At 35.7% G+C, this 13668-nt stretch overlaps 2 protein-coding genes across 2 annotated transcripts; one reads left to right on the forward strand and one right to left on the reverse strand.

Annotated features, from left to right (window-relative positions):
• Positions 1-362: 362 nt before the first annotated feature.
• LOC145600200 (aminopeptidase P1-like) lies at positions 363-10531 on the forward strand. Its single transcript, XM_081656102.1, has 16 exons — positions 363-654; positions 787-850; positions 1853-1992; positions 2288-2572; positions 2889-3011; positions 3259-3519; positions 4820-4906; positions 6838-6902; positions 7198-7264; positions 7657-7791; positions 7906-7986; positions 8780-8834; positions 9082-9186; positions 9620-9691; positions 9960-10084; positions 10175-10531. The coding sequence occupies exons 1-16, from the start codon at positions 562-564 to the stop codon at positions 10346-10348; spliced, it is 1932 nt and encodes a 643-aa protein (XP_081512228.1). The 5' UTR covers positions 363-561; the 3' UTR covers positions 10349-10531.
• A 393-nt stretch (positions 10532-10924) lies between these two features.
• LOC145602375 (anthocyanidin 3-O-glucosyltransferase 5-like) lies at positions 10925-12578 on the reverse strand. The gene has a single exon (XM_081658570.1). It carries the CDS (start codon positions 12509-12511, stop codon positions 11057-11059), a length of 1455 nt encoding a protein of 484 aa, XP_081514696.1. The 5' UTR covers positions 12512-12578; the 3' UTR covers positions 10925-11056.
• Between the last annotated feature and the right edge of the window lie 1090 nt (positions 12579-13668).

Genomic DNA, 13668 nt, shown 5'->3' on the forward strand with positions numbered 1-13668 from the left:
AAATCAGTTTTTTGAACTAAACTTATACTCAATTACTCATGGCAATGTAACAACAATTTATGAATGAATAAAGAAGATAATCTTAATGTTTCTTTTTGTAAAAACAATCATAGGATGAAAATGAATATGAAGGATATCATATACCAATATACATAAGGAGTATCTTTGAGAGCGAGAATTTCCTTATCTTTTCCATAACCTCATAAATGACTTTATCCGAATCAACCCAAATCAAAACCGATCCTGACAACCAAGCAATCTCTATTTATTTACTCCGTAGATAATAAAAAAAAAAAAGTCTCGACTTTGCTTAAAGTCACAAAAATATTCACTCACGACTCTATCTATCTATTGGTTTAATCCAGTAATCAAGATTAGCCCACCTCGAAAGGTGCATCAATAATACAGTATCGTACATCTTCACAGACTTCTGCTGACATTTAAACCAACTTTTACAATCCTCACAATTAAAACTACTCCGTATCATAGTACTACTCTTCCTATAAATCTTTAATTCTACACGAAAGTAGAGTCCCGCACTTTTCACAAACTCTCTCAACAATGGCGGAAAAACTGTCTGCTTTGAGATCTTTAATGGCTTCTCACTCTCCTCCTCTTCATGCCTTAATCGTTCCTTCTGAAGATTATCATCAGGTTTTTTTCTCTGATTTTTTTGTTGAATTTTGAAATTTAATTGTAATATATAAGATTAAATATAGGTTAAGTAGAATTGTTGTTTCGATTTTTACGAGGTTTTCTCTGTGTTTGTTTGAATTGATTTTGTAGAGTGAGTATGTTTCTGATCGTGATAAAAGGCGGAAATTTATTTCTGGATTTTCTGGAAGTGCTGGTAAGCGCAAAGTGCAATTGCATCTCGATTATTATTTTGAATTTTTAATTGAATTTTATCATTGTTTGATAGTATTGGATTTTGTATATTTTGGATCGTTTCACCTGGATTTCTGTTTTTGCATTGTGTAATATTCGATTTTTCAATTGAATTATCATTTTTGTTATTGCAAAATCTCGATATAAATTGATCCTGGATTACTCCGATTAAGAACTCGAATTCAGTGGTGAAGTCTTGGTTTGTTGGTGTTATCATGGAGTGTTATCTGTTACTATCTGTGAATTATGCTGACATTAGTGCCAAAATGTATCATAGACTGATTATTATTATTTTTAAGAAGTGTTATTATAACTAGTTCTGTTGTTGTGGAGGGTGTAGTCACTTTTTTTTTGTGCTTATAGTTTAAACATTCTCTGGATATGTCGAAGTTTTGTGGATATTAGGCAGTGAGTGTTCTTTGTCCGACGAGTCAAGGAGGTTTCTATGACAATCAAGTGATTCAAATCTTTGCAATGCCTTTCATTGCCATGATGACTTTACTTCTTCGTGGAAGAGTTCAATCTGTTTGTCTCATTTATGCTTTTTTTGTTACTCTATCTTTAGTAGGAGTGGCACTCATCATAGTCATTCATGGTAATTTTATATTTGTCGGTCTTTCAAAATAGTGTATCACTAAAGAAACAAGTTTGACTTATGATGTAGAATTGTGCATAGTTTTATGTTTTTTCTCGAGAATCTTCTCCTCAAGTTATGTGTATGCGTAGTATGCTAAGATCACAAGTCAGTCCATCTTGTTTAGTGGGTGAGTGCGCAACTGTGTATACTTTCCTCCCTAGATGCTGATAGGCACGGAATCCATGCTGATGGCTGATTACATGTTTTATTCTACAATCACAATAATTGTTTAAGTGCTAAATGAACCTGCCTGACTTGCAAGGAATTGATCTTCTTTGTCAAAGTGGATTTTTCTGGAAAGTTCTCAGTAGTTTATATTCTTTCTAGGTTTGGCCCTCATAACAACGGATGATGCAAGGCTGTGGACCGATGGAAGGTATTTTTTGCAGGCGGAGAAACAGCTGAGTGATCAATGGAAGCTTATGCGTATGGGAGAGGATCCTGCTGTAGAGATCTGGATGGCAGATGTGAGTGTTTTTTTTAATTTTAGTCCTGAACATTCTTTCATAATTTTAACTATAAAGGAACAGGAAATGACTCCAGGTTTTTTTTTTTTTTTTTGGTGGAATCTGTTTTAATTAAATTTTAATGTCCCCCTTTTTTTTGTGGCTGTGTACCTTCTCACAGTTAGGAGTTAGAGTTCATTTGGAAGTTACACTGTTTGTTGGCTAATTTATTTGATGCTGCACGAAGTGTTTCTATCTCTAATAATTCTTTGTGAATGCTGAAGTGAAGTTGTCTCTATTATCTGTTGTCTGCCAGAATTTGCCAGAAGAAGCAGCTATTGGCATTGACCCCTGGAGTGTATCAATAGATACTGCACAGAGATGGGAACGTGCTCTTGAGAAGAAGCAACAAAAGTTAATTTCAACCTCAAACAATCTTGTTGACCAAATTTGGAATGATAGGCCAGAAGCTAAGGTGAATCCTGTCAAGGTGCAACCACTGGAGTTTGCTGGACGCACAGTTGCCGAAAAGTTACAAGATTTAAGGAGAAAACTTATGCAGGAGAAAGCACACAGTATTATTATCTCTGCACTTGATGAGGTAATGGTCCTTCTATTTTGTGCAATGTCTATGGACTCCCTTTGTTTATCCTGAAATCACTATCCAAACGATTGTTTATACCTATGGAATTTACGAATTACTTACTTCCTCGGATTTACTTGTTGATATATATATACATGTATATGCATGCACAATTGCTCGCTGTGTCTGTGTGCGTACATAGTGAATCCTTTAAGAAGCAGCACCTTTGATAGGGTCCCCAACGGAAGAGGGACTTATGTACTAGATTTCCATTGGAACATATATGGTCTTCTTGTGCCCCATGATGAATTAATTCTGGTGAATTTGTTTGCAGGTTGCTTGGTTATTCAATATTCGTGGGAGTGATGTTTCATATTGCCCAGTTGTTCATGCTTTTGCTGTAGTAACGTCAGCAGCAACATTCTTCTATGTGGACCAACAAAAAGTATCTCCTGAGGTCAGTCTCTGCTGTGAAGCAGTTTTTGGCTGTGGCTTTTTATGATGACATGTTACATAGCTGTTCCTAATTAGCTTACTGTATCACATCAAATGTATGCGAGCTTAGGATCAAATAAGGCTGATAAGATCAAAATATCTGATCTCGCAATCTCGCAAAATTAAAGGACAATAATGCGTAATAACCTCTATGTCTTTTAATTTTGGTGCCCATTCTTTTAACTCATACTTAAGAGGGGTTTTTTCAGGTGCAAACTTACATGATGGAAAACAAAATTGAAGTCCGTGACTATGATGCAGTTGGTGCAGATGTTGACCTGCTGGCATTTAATCAGCTTGCTTCTTCCTTGTCTGTTGATGCTGCAGAAAATAAAACTGGGGAGATGGGAAAAGATTGTAACTTCATATGGATGGACCCTCGTTCATGCTGCTATGCTTTGTATTCCAAACTGAAGTCTGATCAAGTCTTATTACAGCAGTCTCCTTTGGCACTTGCAAAAGCTTTAAAGGTAACACTTTTTCTTGTGTTTATTGTACTATTTAATAGTCCTGCAGCAAAGCCAAGATAAGCTAGGATGTCTATGTATGGAGGTTTGATGTGTCTTTTTTTTGAAGTGTGTGCTCAATAGACGGGATCTAAGTTTATTAGGCTCAATAGATGGGAGTATGGGACATCATTGTCTATTACTTCCTCCGTTTTCCTAAGTTCTACTCAATTCCGTTTTTATCCCTTTTTTTTTTTAAGTTCTACTCACTTTTTCTTTATTCCTTTTATGACAACCTTTTATTCATCTTTATCATCAATTTTTCACAGGGGGTTTCGGGGTTACTTGCTTTTTGAAGGGTAGAGGTGTATAAGTTTTTTTTTTTTTTTTTTTTTTTTCTTTTTTTTTTCTCCTAGTATGCAGAAGTACAATATTACTCTCACATTAATCAATACCTCTTTAGTCACTTAAGGGGTCTCTGTATCCATGCTAGTCATTTTATAGATATCGGGTACTCCCTCCACCCCAATACAAATTTCACACTTGTGTATTCATTGTCTCCAAGATAGACCATTATTATGTTGATCATATACTTCGTACTAATGAAGATTAATAAAGTTAATGTTTTGAATATAGGCATTAAACCAAATATTACAAGATACCTCTTCTTAGTGTAAAATCATACTTGTTATTTCTAAATACACAATCAAAGTTGATGTGTATTTGGGCAGGGGGGGTAAATCATGTGAGTCTTAAATTCTGTGATCTCTTTTGTTTTTGCTGATTTCTTTCAAAATCTCCTTGAAATGTGGTGGGATCTGAGAAAGGCAGATGGAACAGGGAAAAGATGAAACTGAAAGGAAATAAGATGGGCTTGTAATTGTAAAATCCTGTTTTCTTGTTTTGATTTTTATGGTATTGTTAAATGCTTAAACTTAATATCCTTTGATTTTTTCCAAAGTAAAGCTGTGTTATCATTTTTCGGAATTATGGAGCTTCCCTAATTTTTCTAGTCCCATTTGGAACTAATTTGGTGATGCAAACAAAGTTAAACTACTTTGGCTTGTTCACTACGAGCTAACTAGAATATAGCATTGACAAAATGCATTTTTGAGAAGATGAAAACAGTGCCAAACTAGTTGGCTCGTTCAATACAAACTTATAAGAATATCCATTGACAAAAAGCAGTTTTACAAAAAATGAATTGTTATCATCTACTATGGTAGTATCAAACTTATACTATAGGATCTTTATAACATTGGCCTTTGTAGAGATGTTCTCAAAAATTTATTTCTGCTAACTACTAATGGATAGAGATTATCAGAATCCTGCTGAAATGGAAGGCTTGAAGAAGGCGCATGTGCGGGATGGTGCAGCTGTTGTGCAGTTCCTTGTGTGGCTTGATAAGCAGGTAACTAACCTTCAACTTTTTATGCCTTTACTGCTTGGCTTTTGTATAAAGGATATATTGTTTAAGAGCACGTCATTAATGAACTACTGAAAAATAGAACCATCTTGCACGGGGTATGCCTTATGTGGCAATTAGTGGATATGTGTTACTTTTTAATGATTTTCTTCGCTTTTAAAAAAGTTTATCATAATCCATTAATCTTGATTGCCCCAGTCCTGTTGAGAATTCATCTTTGATCTGGTTTTCCCTCCCTTGGATTGTCTCGCTGCCACATTGTCCCAAGTCAAGCCATCACCTTCATCACTATGGTACTACCCAAAATTTCCCTAACCTCCATCACTGAACACCATCACCACCATTGGAAGCTAGACCATCACCAGTCACCACCCTTTCACCCTGTCCATCCTCACCACCTCACCTCTTCTCTCCTCTGTCAATCCCCTCTCGTCCATCTGCCCTCCCCACTACCACCTCTCCTTTTTTTTTCCTGCCCTCCATACAGCCTTGCCTTCTCTAATCTCTCTTCTTTTCAACCTTGACACACATCTTCCCTCCCCACCACCACCCTCAATTGTTTGCCCACCTAATCACCATCGTCTACAAACCAATAATGTTTCATTTAAAATAAACATCCAATGAGAAAGGAATGAGTAGTTCTATCCTAGCCACTTATCTTAGGTTGGAAGCACTCCAAGTTTGGGCATTGATAATTTAAAAGGCTTATATGGGATTCCTGAATGCTGGTCATTAGTCAGGGAGTAAAGGTGATGGATGGGGGCAGGGGCAAGGACTTGGGGCCTTGGGGGTATGGAGAGGTAGGGGTAAACAAAAATGATTAGTTTTCCCCGCTTTGACCATGCATGTTAAAATTATTATAGAATTCTGAATCTTTACCCCTCAATATCTTTGTCTTTTTCTATGTGAATCTAATGGTCTGTGAACTTGGTGAGACAGTCTCACACTAGCATCGCTCAATTACATTAGCACCTGTAATTTTTCAGCAAGGTCATCAAATATAAGAATTTTGAGTAGCAGTGCACATATCATTACAACACTGATCAAATATTAACACTGGTGGGGGCTATTAGAAAATGACTAGCAATTGATGAGCATCACAAATGCATGCCTTTTGTATTCCTTTTTAATGAAGGCACCTGTTGGATATTAGATCCCTTCAGGTTCCTGGCCCATAATCTTTGCATGCTAAAATATTTCTAGCATTCAATTTTTGATTCAGATCTGTATCACCATCATTAATTGGATCTTTTGACTAACTTTACAAGTTTTTTTTATTAATTGAATTATATGTTGCTGGGTTACATTTATCTTCTCCTCTTCCTAATGTTATTAAGCAGTTCTAGTTGCATTATTGATCCACTTTCGTTATAATTTGGGTGAAAGAATTGCAATTTTCAGTAGAATTGATTATTATAACTTGCAGGATTTGTCTTCCAGAAATATGTTTACTTATATGGACATTGAGGGAAGGGGGAGGGACATTTTAGGGAAAGAAAAGCAAAGAAGGGTTTTGTAAAAGATGTAGCATCTGCCAAATTAGTTGTGGAGTAAAATACTTGCTATAACTTGAACTCGTGTTTGAATTTCTTATTTTTATTACTTCCTCCGTTTTTTTAATTATTGCACCATAGGGCTTGGGTACAAATATTTTGGTAGTGGAAAAAGTAATAGAGAGAAAGTTAATAATACAAAATTGCCCATTTGACATATTGATAAACTAAAAAGTAAGTGAAAAAGCAAGGGTATGTTGGGTATTTGTAGTGTGAACACAAATAATTTTTTTCCTAAAAAGGAAATGGTGCAATATGTTATCAACTTCCTAAAAAGGCAAGTGGTGCAATAATAAAAGAACGGAGGAAGTATTAATAATGTGCTGCCTTCTGATTCGAAAAGCTAATATTTAAACTTTGCAGATGCAGGAGGCTTATGGGGCTCCAGGGTATTTTTCTGAGGCTGAGACAGAAAGGAAAAAACCTTCGTAAGTAGTCTTTTCTCTCTGAAGAAAGTTCAGTTGTACTTCTCTATAATATGAGTTTACTAATGATGGTTCTTAGCATGAGAATTGAGGAACTCCATTATGTGATTATTCATACAGATCCTAGTAAAATGGATGTCTTTATTTCTCACTTTATTTTTGGTGGACATATTGATATGTACTCACTGCCTGTCTCATGCGCATTCTCCATAGCATTTTACCAACATGATTCTTTTTTCCTTTTGATTTGTGTGGCTCACCAGTTTTCATTTCTTCTCATTTTTGGCAATATTTGCAGGGAAGCACAGAAACTGACGGAAGTCTCAGTGAGTGACAAGCTAGAAGGTTTTCGTGCATCAAAGGAGGTAAACAACTTACATACGATATTGTGGATTTCACTATTTATTGTCATTTTTTGCAGTTGATTACTTGTAATGACTGAACTTAGAGCTACTAAACTACTGACTGCTGTTACTGAAGAATATTCTTATGAGAAACCTTGGACATTTTTGTTTGTTCATTTGTTGTAATTCATTATTAAACTTTGCAACCAACCATGTTAAATGGATTGATTGTAAACCAAACTATATAATCTACCTTGTCTAATGAATTGATTGACCTTCAACTTCATAACAAACAACATTTTATTGACAGTGTAGAGTTATGTTTGGTTTGGTACATTACATCAGAACTGCAACATGCTCATCTTTAAGTCTTTTAGAAAATTGGACATTCTTCTAATTCATTTTCTCTTCAGCATTTTAGGGGCCTGAGTTTTCCTACCATTTCATCTGTTGGTCCAAATGCAGCCATTATTCATTATGGGCCCGATCCTCAAACTTGTGCTGAGATGGATCCAGATCGAATTTACCTGTTTGATTCAGGAGCACAGGTAGACCAACATTTTAATCTGAGCAGCTTACATCATCTCTTTGGCTGTTACTTTAATAATTTTTGCTTATAATATCTTGCATTATTACTTCCTTGGTTGGGTGGCCTTTAAAAGTATCAAGATGGAACAACTGATATTACTCGGACAGTGCATTTTGGACAACCTTCTGCTCATGAAAAAGCTTGCTACACAGGGGTATGTATTTGTCATATTGCTTCTCAACTCAACTGCTTTATCCCTCAATAACTATAGAAGAACATTACTATTAGCATATTGCAACGGATGCTGGCTGCATTCTACATTGGTGGAAACATTTGTGTTTTGATGTGGTATCTTGTACATGTGGACAAAATGACCTAAGAAACTACAACTAACACAGGGTTGTAATAAATGAAAATGAGCTTTCATTATATGATCTTGTCATACTGTCACATACACTTTTCAATCTGGAATAGTATTGGTTTGAAGAAATTGGTTTTCTTCCCCCCTGTTTTCTGACAAGTATTTTCTGCTTCCTGTCCTTCCTCACACAACGCTTAATTGAAAGCTTTTTTTTTACATAGGTGTCCGCTTCATTGTTTGATTATCAAGTTGTATTAATGGAAGCTGCTTTTCCTTTTGAATTATCAGAGATTTACTGAATTATGACTGTAATAAAATCTGTCAATATAAACCTTAAGCCCTGCTCACAACCCTGTTCACAATTTTTAGAGAAATTTCCATTCTTATGGATTACCCCTGTTCTCTTGACTTGATATCTAATAAATTAAAATTATTTACGTGATGAAATTGAGAACTGTTAAGCCCATTATTTAAGGATAGACACCATATATAGTTTAAAAGTACTCAATAATATGTACTTCTGTTATTTCTTATCACATTTGTCGTTTACTTCTTAGGATAAGACTTGCTGCAAAGGACTTGTGCTAGAATTCTCTGAATATTTCATACATCTTGGTTTGAGTTCTGACATGTATAATATTTTCAGGTTCTTAAAGGTCACATTGCGTTGGGCGATGCTCGGTTTCCGAAAGGAACTAATGGTATTGGAACTTTAAGTCTCTCTGTATTTTGATAAATTGATTGACCAGTTGTGGAAAACTAGATGTATGTTATTGGATTGGTGCTGTGCTGGTTAATAGACCATATATTCTATGATTGAGTGTACAGATGGGTTCCATCTCTTCGTGCCCCTCTTATTAACTATAGTCTTGTTCAGTTTGATGTTTATTGGTCCATTTTCTATTTATTGTGCATGTGAATGCTCTTACTTGATGGTTGATGTATCAGGTCATGCTCTTGACATTCTTGCACGAATTCCTCTGTGGAAATATGGGCTTGATTATCGTCATGGTACTGGTCACGGCATAGGATCTTACCTCAACGTGCATGAAGGTGAGTGATGAGCTTTTAATGTTATTTCTATTGATTTACAAATTGCGCAAGTAACTCACAGTCTGTTTTTGCTGGACAATATTGATGGGCTAATAAATTGGGGGAAAAAAAAAACCATAGCATCAATAAAAAAAAGTAAACTGAACTCAACACATAACTCGCTGAGCACACATACTAATATTACTATACTAGTAGTAAGGCAGTGATCGATCTTGAGAACATTCTCTTCATTTGGACAAGAGCATGAATTCATGTTATAAAATAGGACAACCTTCTGCCCATATCCTTGTTTGGCCCGTAAAACCATTTCTTATTGTCAAAGAGGCAACTATTATTGTATTGATATTTTACCATTTCTGCTTGCTTTATACTGAGCTCCATTATATATTGCATTTTTTTGAGTTTAACCTTCAGTTTGTTTCTGTTTGAACAGGTCCTCATCTAATTAGCTTCAGACCCCAAGCTCAGAATGTACCTCTGCAGGCTGCTATGACTGTAACGGATGGTTAGTATGGACAGATTACCAAGCAATGTCCATAAATTTCTAGTAACATTTTACTTTTTGTATGGTGATGCTTACATATATGTGCTTAATGCATGCTCAATTGCTCATGGAGTTATGGGTTACAATTTTGAGTGACACTAACCACTTTAATTTCTCATCCTTTCATCTTTCCACTGTTTCTTTTTAAAGGGTCTTCTCTTCTCGGATCCAGAAAATTTGGCTAGTTTCATCACTCTTGTAATAATATGCATTTTGTTGGTTTTTGCAGAGCCTGGTTACTATGAGGATGGGAATTTTGGTATTAGATTGGAGAATGTGCTTATAGTAAACGAGGCAGATACGAAATTTAACTTTGGTGACCGAGGATATTTGGAGTTTGAGCACATTACATGGGTGAGTTTTCAGCATTTCTAGTTTCTGATTCTTTTTACCGTGCCTTATATCAAACTGTACATTCCTAAACTCCTGATTTTATTGTCTCAGGCTCCATATCAACACAAACTGATAAATTTAAACCTTCTGACTCCAGAAGAAATAAGTTGGGTGAACACATATCATTCAAGGTGTCGCGAAATTTTGACACCTTATATGAATGATACTGAGATGGCATGGCTAAAAAAGGCAACAGAACCCATTGATATGGTCATGTCACATTAATGACTAACTCCATTTCATTTCAACATTTCATAAATTATTCTCAATTCATAAGTTTATATGATATTGTGAATCAATATTTGATTTTATTGTATTTTACTTTGAGATCTTTATTTTATACTGTATCAAAGTATTCTTACTTTAATTTATATTTTCTTCAAATAATGACATTAAATTTTCAGGTAAGTAGTCTATTATTCTTGATGTAATTTGTTGTTTCATGATTTCTATTTAAACCATTTTGCAATAATTTGACACTATATATAACAGTAGCCTATCATTATCGACCTGATCGCGAAAGTCACGACTACACCGTGAAGCAATTTGCGCATCAAGTAGTTGTGCACAGTCTGGGCTACATTTTACAAGACTACACTGTAAGTTCAAGCATCTCAAATTCCTTGAACTCGAAACCTCATGAATCATAATTCATAGATATGCATTGGTAATTATTATAGTTAATTGCATTAATTGCAATTTCAAGAAAACACTTAAAATATTTATTATCAATCATTCAATATTAATGATAACAACTTGCAGGTCAACATCGAGAACTTTAGAACTACTACTGGACAAAAGTAATAAATCAACTTCACTTGATAAGAACCATAAAACGGTAAATTATATCATATGCATTATTATTTGTTACTATTATTGACTTTGTCCTAAATTACAGGCATGCAACATGTAATACTGCCCCCAACACCAACATTAATTTATGATACTTGTCTTTGCTGTCTGACTAGTTAACCTCTTCTCACATGTATTAGCTATTTCAGAAAATGACTTAAGAGTAGACCCTTCTATAGTAAAGGCCTCTTTTGCATATTTTTGCACTTCTTTGGCTCTAACCCTCATCTTAATCCCATCATCATCTTCCATAACCTTAATTATCATCTTCTTTATCTCCTCTCTACCCACAACTCCTTTGGTTGGCAACACCTTCGGGCGAATTGCCACCCCTAGCTCCTCCTCAACCAATGCCGCGTTCATGTTTTGCTCGGCGTAGAGTGGCCAAGCAATAATAGGCACACCATTGACTAGACTCTCAAGGGTTGAGTTCCAACCACAGTGTGATAAAAACCCTCCAATCGATTTGTGAGCTAGTACTTCGGTTTGTGGGGCCCACATTGGGATCACCTTACCCAATTTGTGGGTCCGGGTCAAGAAGCCGTGAGGCAAGTATTGAGAGATGACTTGATCTTGACCGTCCATCGCATGGAAGAGGGCCCCAGCTCCATCATGCTCAATAGGTGGACGTAACACCCAAATAAATCTTTGTTGACTCATTTCCAAACCCCAAGCTAACTCTGTGGTTTGTTGACTAGACAAAGTTCCCCCACTTCCAAAGGAAACATAAAGGACCGACTCTTTAGGTTGGTCATCTAGCCATTCTAACAACTCTTCCCCTAAGCACTCTGGTCTAACCGGCCGGACCAATGGTCCAACCGGATAGACCGGCTTATCAAATATCTCCCTTAAAATTTTATTATTTTTCAAGGAGAAAAGTGTTTTTGACTCCAACTGCTCCCAAGTGTTGACCAACACCCCATCAGCTGTCCCTAAATCTAAAGCAATACGAACGTACTCATCATAGTCCTTATTCTCTGGGTCAAAAACCGGGTCAAGTATATCATCATACTCGACCCGTTTACAGCCCGGGATATTGAGGGGACCTACATGCTTGACTTGTTTATCAATAAGGGGTACACATATGGTCATAGCTAAAAACCATGCATTTGAAGGGATATAAACATATTTGACCATGTCAAACTCATCTGCTAGGCTAAGGAATTCGGTTCCAAAGAGGTCAACTACAAGGAGGGTCGGGTTGTGCTCCATGGACCCAAGCTTAGCCCGTAAGCTCGGAACATAACCTCTCATCATGATCGCAAGTCGGGTCATGATCTTATCAGTTGGACTCATTTGAGCTGAAGTGTCCACATAGGGTAGGACAACTAGGTTGTACAAAGTTGGGCTTGTATAAGGTTGTTTAGGAAGGAGGTCAATGGGATTGTTAGAGGCGGTGGGCTCCATGGTTACAACGAAGATTGTAACGTGGAAACCGTGGTGAGTAACGAGGCGGTTGGCGAGCTCGACCATGGGGATAAGGTGGCCTAAGCCAGGGCTTGCAAGTAGAGCAGCATGAGGTTTAGTTGAGATCATAATAAATAAAAATGAAAAACTAAAAAGAGCAAAAGAGGGAAGAGTTTAGTAGTGTTGCAATGCAAAGAAGTAGTGAAGTAGTGTGAATAATGAAGAAGAGTATGTAAATGTATTATTTATAGAACAAGAATGGAGATGATCAAATGCAAGAGCTAGTTGGCAAATTGATTGAGAGTAATGGCTGGTATGTACATTTGATTAATATATGGACCCATTTGAGATGGTCAATTGGTATACTCTATTATTTTGATTTATTAAAGAAGTGACATATTTTAGTGTTAACAAATTACTTCACCCAAAAATATCTATATTAATATATATTAAGTTATTAACATATGTTACATAGTTACATATTCATTTCAATGGACTAGTAAACCCTTTTTCTTTAAAAATTTATAAGATTGATTCTTTTTTTTTTTTTTTTTTTTTTTTTTTTTCTTTCGAATAGTAAAGATTGTTTCATTAAAAAAAGTAAATAATTTATTTCATCAAAGCCACAATTTTTGCATGCATTTCAATTCGAACATTCTCATGTCCCATTTCATATTGAAATGTTTTATGGACTATGGATGGAGTACAACTTTTTTCACTGAGGAGCTACCAAAGTGAAATAAAGGACTATGAAATTGAGTTCCGTCTAATTGATCTAATGGAACCCTTATTTTGTACAACCGAGATAGGAAAAAGATGCGGGGGAACCATCTCCAATGGTGAGACTCAAATTTGAGTATTGAAATGCAAAATGAGTTGATTTTTACCTTCAATGGTGATACCAAACTCACTTCTCAATTTAGCAACTCATGTGAAGCCTAATTACCCAATGGTGAAACTCTATAAAATATACAAATGTCACTTTTAATTATGGCTCACCAAATCCATTTCTTTTTTATTATCAAATATTGTAAGATTAAAAAAAAGGTAATTTAAATAAATTACAAATATATTAGAATATTGACAAGAGGCCCATACTTTTTGTCAAATGAGACCGAAAGTTGAGTATCTAAACTTAGCAACTTTCTTTTGGAGTTGCTAAGTTTAGATACCAACTTATTGGTATACATTGCAAAAAAATACTCTATCTCTCTCTCCTAAACATACTCAGTTGAGTCTCACCATTGGAGAGGGTCTAAGGGGAAATTTATATGGACTAGTAATCC

This window comes from Chenopodium album, chromosome 21, assembly GCF_948465745.1.
Source record: "Chenopodium album chromosome 21, dcCheAlbu1.1, whole genome shotgun sequence".
Taxonomy (NCBI): Eukaryota; Viridiplantae; Streptophyta; class Magnoliopsida; order Caryophyllales; family Amaranthaceae; genus Chenopodium; species Chenopodium album.

Bases quoted from the DNA above. Each gene is read 5' to 3' on its own strand.
- LOC145600200 (XM_081656102.1), top strand. From the start codon at position 562: ATGGCGGAAAAACTGTCTGCTTTGAGATCTTTAATGGCTTCTCACTCT. The intron at 851-1,852 runs GTAAGCGCAAAG...TATTCTTTCTAG, and splicing joins TGGATTTTCTGGAAGTGCTG to GTTTGGCCCTCATAACAACG. The intron at 2,573-2,888 runs GTAATGGTCCTT...ATTTGTTTGCAG, and splicing joins TTATCTCTGCACTTGATGAG to GTTGCTTGGTTATTCAATAT.
- LOC145602375 (XM_081658570.1), bottom strand. From the start codon at position 12,511: ATGATCTCAACTAAACCTCATGCTGCTCTACTTGCAAGCCCTGGCTTA.